The 6,000-nt window shown below is 44.8% G+C and overlaps 1 protein-coding gene across 1 annotated transcript; it reads left to right on the top strand.

Annotated features, from left to right (window-relative positions):
• Window positions 1–3,354: 3,354 nt before the first annotated feature.
• RRS1 (ribosome biogenesis regulator 1 homolog) lies at window positions 3,355–4,898 on the top strand. The gene has a single exon (XM_006204697.4). The coding sequence runs from the start codon at window positions 3,355–3,357 to the stop codon at window positions 4,450–4,452; it is 1,098 nt and encodes a 365-aa protein (XP_006204759.1). The 3' UTR covers window positions 4,453–4,898.
• The last annotated feature ends 1,102 nt before the right edge of the window (window positions 4,899–6,000 follow it).

Below are 6,000 nucleotides of genomic sequence, written 5' to 3'. Positions count from 1 at the left end.
GCTGTGGTGATGAAATCCTATGAATGAAAACCATCAGCCAGTGGTGCTTACACGTCTTACAGGTGGTGATAAGATTTTGGCAAATGCAGTTTTCTAAAACAAAAGCTGTTGTATATTTTACAGAGAACAAAACAACTTAAATCAACTCTAAAATGCTACCATCATTTTTCCTATCCTAAACTCCAAAGTTCCTTTTAGGCAAATGTAGAATGTTTGGTAGTTATTCTATCTGCTTCTACACTAACTACACAAAACCTTAAGCTATGTCTTCTTTCTTTTAAAAACAACAAAATAGATTTTGTGTATCAGTTTCTGACTAAAGCTGAAGCACGTGATTACACAAGCGTTTTGTCCATGATCAAGAAATTTTCAAAATTAAATTTTCCCTTCAAGTACTTCCAAGTTAAATTATAAATCAGTAAAAATTAACCATGTGGAAATAATTTAAGCATTTTAAGGGCCCTTCTCTGCTATTTTATCAAATTACTGGAACATTGAATTTTCTAGACAAAAATACTCAAAATAACTATGTTCACAGCAGGAACATAAAGAATGGTTGAATCATACCTAACAATTTCCGCTACCAAAAAGGGACAACTGAGAAGTGTTTAGAAAGTAAATCTAAGTGAATGCAGGATCCATCAGAAAAGACTATGTACGACCCTTTCCTATACCATGAAAGTATATTCACATATACCTGCACATCCCTGCTATGCTTTCTTTTACTTAACACTGCACAGTCTTGTCTAACATAACGATGATGCAAATGCAAGCTGGAGATCACCACATACCTACTTGCCTCAATAAGATATTTTTTAAAGCCCCAAATCCCAGTCTTACCAGTTTTGCTCACCTTGAATCTAACAGCCAACACTAATCCCTTTTTAATTTAGAAAAGTCTATGTATTAGGCTTATTCTTTAAAGCAATCATGTATTGAACACCTATTATGTATTCAGCCCTATGCGCAGCAAAGTGGAAATAAGTCAGCCTCCAGTCATCAAGGAAATTAAAATCGACTTAGATTATTAAAAAAGTTGAACATAAAACAAAGTTAAGAGCTGACCTATATGAATCAAACCAAACAGCATTTCATCCAGTGAAAATTCATACTACTCAACACCTAGCAACATCTGCTTTTTTCCCCCTAACTCAGAAGACTGAGAGAGGAGCTAAATCCTACCTTGTTGTACTTCCTATTTAAGGCCCAACTGTGATCATATGGTCTTTATTCTTTAATTTGTTAATGTTGTGTACCACATGGATTGACAAATCGTAAATTTCTCTTAGCCTTTCTTTCTTCTCCACTGTTCCATAAGGTCTCAATAATGTCTGGGACATAGTAGTGATTCAAATGTTCATTAAATGAATGAATAAATCAGAAGCTAAGCCAAGCCCAGAGCAGCCTTATCAATGAACTTAAGGGTCTCCTACAGCAAATCCCAAAAGCAGTTAAGGTTCTAAGCAGTTACCTAATATGACCTTTGACCTAGCCTTGGCCCCATGGGATAACTGGTATTAAAGACTTACTGCTGAGTGTTAAGGCAAAGGCTCAGAAAAAAACCAGCAAATCCTAAAACGCTTTTTTTTAAAATGAAGAAAGAATATTATAGCACAATGCCTGACCCATAAAATGTGCTCACTATATGTCTGATGAGTGAATGAACAAATGCAGAGCTGAGGAAAGGTAGCAGCTCCAAAAGAGAACAAACTTGGGGCAGGTGTGATAGATGGGGCTGTATCTAAAGCCCTCTCTGGCTGAAACTCAAATCTATTTCCTTACGGCTACTATGTCCATTTCTTTTTTTTTTTATTATTGATTTGTAATGATTTTACAATGTTGTGTCAAATTCTACTATGTCCATTTCTATGGGTGAAATCTCCAGCTACCCCTTCTTCACTCCTCCCAACATCCCATTAAAGGAAAACAAAACCTGTAAACCACACAATCAGCAGTGCCTCCCAAACTTGAATGTACACACTTATCACTTAGTTAAAATGAAGGTTCTGAATCATGACATCTGGGGTGAGGCCAGTGATTCTGCATTTCTAACGAGCCCCCAGGTGATGCTATGCGGCTGGTCAACAAACCACACTTTTCAAGTATCAAGAGCCTGGACACACTGCAGAGAATATGTGTGCTGTCTTAAAGCCAGAGTTAAGATACCTCCTGCTCCCGTATTTCCTAGTTGTATAAACTTGGACAAGCCACTTTACCCCTCTGAGCCTTCCTTTGTCATCAGTGGAACATGGAGAAAAACAACAGCTTACACTTACTGAATGCTTACTATTTACCAGAAACTAATGCTTCACATTTATCAACTTATGAATAGGACTTAGGTTAAACAACCTGTCCAACGTAGGTACAACAAACCTAGACCTTATTCTAGGTACTTTGATTCAAGAACCTGGTGTTTAACCACTGTATAAGAGTATCTCTTCAGCAGAGACATTATGAAGATTAAATAATAATTGGTATTTAGCTCACATTTATTGAACACGATATGCTCCAGACACCAGGATAAGCTCCCTTGGGAGCATATTAACTCATTTACCTTTATAACAGCCCCAAGAGATAGATACTATTAGTATCCTCATCTTATAGGTTTTAAAATAGGCCCAAACAAATTAAACAGAGGAAGGTCACACACTAGCGCAGTCAAGGTTGGAACCCAGGCAGTCTAACTGCAGAGCCCCGCGCTCTTCCGCCACAAGCCCTGAGAGGGTGAGGCCGCGGGGCTCTGAGCCACCAGACAGCAGCTTGCTGGGATGCGCCCACCGCCGCGCCCATTCGGGGCGTTCTAACTGCCAGGCCCGCTCGCTTCGAAGCAAACCAGGTCTTCCTCCACACTCGGCTTTAGGCCTATCCGTGGGAAGGGTCCTTCTCGGGCCACACCAAGGACCCCCATGAACGGGTCAGGGCTCTGGTGAAATAGTGTCTAGTCCCAAGACGAGCTGATTAGCTAAACATCGTGGGAACCGACTTACACTAAAACTGTAACAGTCACAGTGGGACCCTCACCCTGAATTTGCGGCCCCCAAAAGCTCGGGCCGCTTCCTTACGCTGCTGCATCCTGGAATTTGTAGTCGGGGCTCCTTTCCTGCTCCGCCTACACCGAGGCCGGGGCCAAAGCGGGCCGCCTCTAATCCCATCTGCTCTCCAACACCGCCCTCTGCCGGCCTCTCCTCGGGTCGCCCGCATTGTGAGCCCCTTCCGGGTGCTCCGGAAGGGAAGCTTTCTCTTCCGGGACGAGCGTCTGGGCGGCCGCACGTGGTTGTATTGCTGGGTTTGAGCTGGCGCTGGCGGAGAAGTAATTTAAAGTGTCTCCCGGAGCGAGTGAGCCGGGCCGGAGCCATGGAGGGCCAGAACGTGGAGGAGCTGCTGGCAAAGGCGGAGCGAGACGAAGCAGAGAAGCTGCAGCGCATCACGGTGCACAAGGAGCTGGAGCTGGAGTTCGACCTGGGTAACCTGCTGGCCTTGGACCGGAACCCCCCGACAGGGCTGCGGCACGCGGGACCCACGCAGGAGGCCGAGCTGCGGGCCCTGGCGCGGGACAACACGCAGCTGCTCATCAACCAGCTGTGGCAGCTGCCCACCGAGCGCGTGGAGGAGGCGCTGGTGGCGCGGCTGCCGGAGCCCACCACTCGTCTGCCGCGCGAGAAGCCGGTGCCCCGGCCGCGGCCGCTCACACGCTGGCAGCAGTTTGCGCGCCTTAAGGGCATCCGTCCCAAGAAGAAGACCAATCTGGTGTGGGACGAGGTGAGCGGCCAGTGGCGCCGCCGCTGGGGCTACCAGCGCGCCCGCGACGACACCAAGGAATGGTTGATCGAGGTGCCCGGCAATGCTGACCCCATGGAGGACCAGTTCGCCAAGCGGATTCAGGCCAAGAAGGAACGGGTGGCCAAGAACGAGCTGAACCGGCTGCGTAACCTGGCCCGCGCACACAAGATACAGCTGCCCAGCGCGACCGGCATGCACCCCACCGGACACCAGAGTAAGGAGGAGCTGGGCCGCGCCATGCAGGTGGCCAGGGTCTCCACCGCCTCTGTGGGACGCTTCCAGGAGCGCCTGCCCAAGGAGAAGGCGCCCCGGGGCTCCGGCAAGAAGAGGAAGTTTCAGCCCCTTTTCGGGGACTTTGCTGCCGAGAAAAAGAGCCAGCTGGAAATGCTGCGAGTGATGAACAGCAAAAAGCCTCAAATGGACGTGACGAGGGCCACCAATAAGCAGATGAGGGAGGAGGACCAGGAAGAGGCGGCGAAAAGGCGGAAAATGAGTCAGAAGGGCAAGAGAAAGGGAGGCCGACAGGGTCCTGGGAGTAAGAGGAAAGGGGGCCCGCCCAGCCAGGGAGGGAAGAGGAAAGGTGGCTTGGGAGGCAAGATGAATTCCGCGCCGCCTGCTTTGGGTGGCAGGAGAAAAGGAGGGCAACACCACGGAGGAAAGAGGAGGAAGTAAATTTCACCCTTGGACCCGCTTGTAAAACCGAGAACTGTACTAAGAACTGTTACTAAGCTCTAGGTACTGTAAGGGGATGCGGAAGATGTGGCTGCTGCCTTCATTGGCTTGAGATTGAAGGGACAGGACTGCCTTCCTCTCAAGATAGTATGTAAATACTGAACTCGACACATTAATGTATTTCCCACAACCAAACTTGGGCTGGAAATTAAAGGCTGTATTTAAGGGCATAAGAATTAGGTGGAAGCTGGAGTGAGTTGTTTTTTAAACAACCAATTTTTTCTTTTAAACTTTGGAGTGGTGTGAGAGGAAGCTGGTCATATTTCAGAGACTTAGATTGATTTCTGCATTATTTTGGTAAACTTCTGTATCAAAGAGGGGAACAGAAAGATTACATTTGCAGAACTGTTGTAAAGGTTATTTAATAAAAGTTTGTCTGTATCTAATGTTGCTTTTAACTTTTTGGCTCTTGGTACAAATCTTAAGTAAAGCCGGTGACCTGGATATCTGGTACAGATTATTTTCATTTACTTTCTAAAAAACATGTAGCAGCTAAATTATGTTCTCAGCAAGACCACTTTTATTAGACAAACTCATACTTGTTTGGGTATCAGATAAAATACCGGAAGCGTAGTACAACTGGTGTCTCTTTCAAAAAAGATTTAATGCTTTTCAACACTGAAAACATTAATTTACTGTAAATGGTGATTTGGGGCTTTGCTAAATAATGGTAATCATCTCTCATTAATCCTAATTTTTATACTTAAATCTTTATCAACACTTACGTCCCCAGTTTTTTAAAGCTTCAAGTAGGGTCTGTTTGGGGAAGAAAGAAACCCACATGATACATTTGTCAAATTGACCTGAGCTAGTTTGATTAGGAGGTGAAATGTCTACAACTATCCTGAGTCTCCTTCCCTAATTGATTTCAGTAACTCATCTTTGTTAAAATAACTGTCTCCTGAAGAGGGTTCATAGTACATGGAGGGGGTGAGGGTTTGCTGCTGTTATACTCTGGGAAGCCACTCTAGTCTTGCTTTTTGGTCTGACAATTGATAGGAAATTAAAATTGGTAGTTCATTTTGTCTTCCTTTTTTTTCAGTATTGTCTCATTTTTATGATACTTTTAGAAACTGCTATGAAAGAAGATTAATTCAGATTTCATAATAGGTTACTAAAAACGCAAATGTTCATTTGTTACTGTCTGAAAATACTTTCTGATAAAGTTGAATTTTGCCATCATTGATCAGCGTTTCCATGGGACATGGGGCACTTGACGCCAGTCCCCCGGGTCCCCTTGTAACCAAGGAAAGTATTAACTACTGATGAAACCATTTAATAGTATCGTGAACAAATTCATTAAAAGCCAAGCCATTCGTAAAGCATTTAACACCTTTTAAGTTCTCAGCTGTCCAGGGTGGTGGTGGTGGTGGTGTTGTTGTCATTTTGTTTGGGAATTTTTCTGCCTTTGGTTTTGTGACTTGATTTAGCATTGGACACAGCACTGGCCTTGTTAAAAAAAAAAAGTATCCTCGGGCTTTTTGCAAG

Source organism: Vicugna pacos, chromosome 29 (genome assembly GCF_048564905.1).
Source record: "Vicugna pacos chromosome 29, VicPac4, whole genome shotgun sequence".
NCBI classification, from domain to species: domain Eukaryota; kingdom Metazoa; phylum Chordata; class Mammalia; order Artiodactyla; family Camelidae; genus Vicugna; species Vicugna pacos.
The sequence above is the reverse complement of the archived record's forward strand: the minus strand, read 5'-3'. Positions and strand labels throughout refer to the sequence as shown.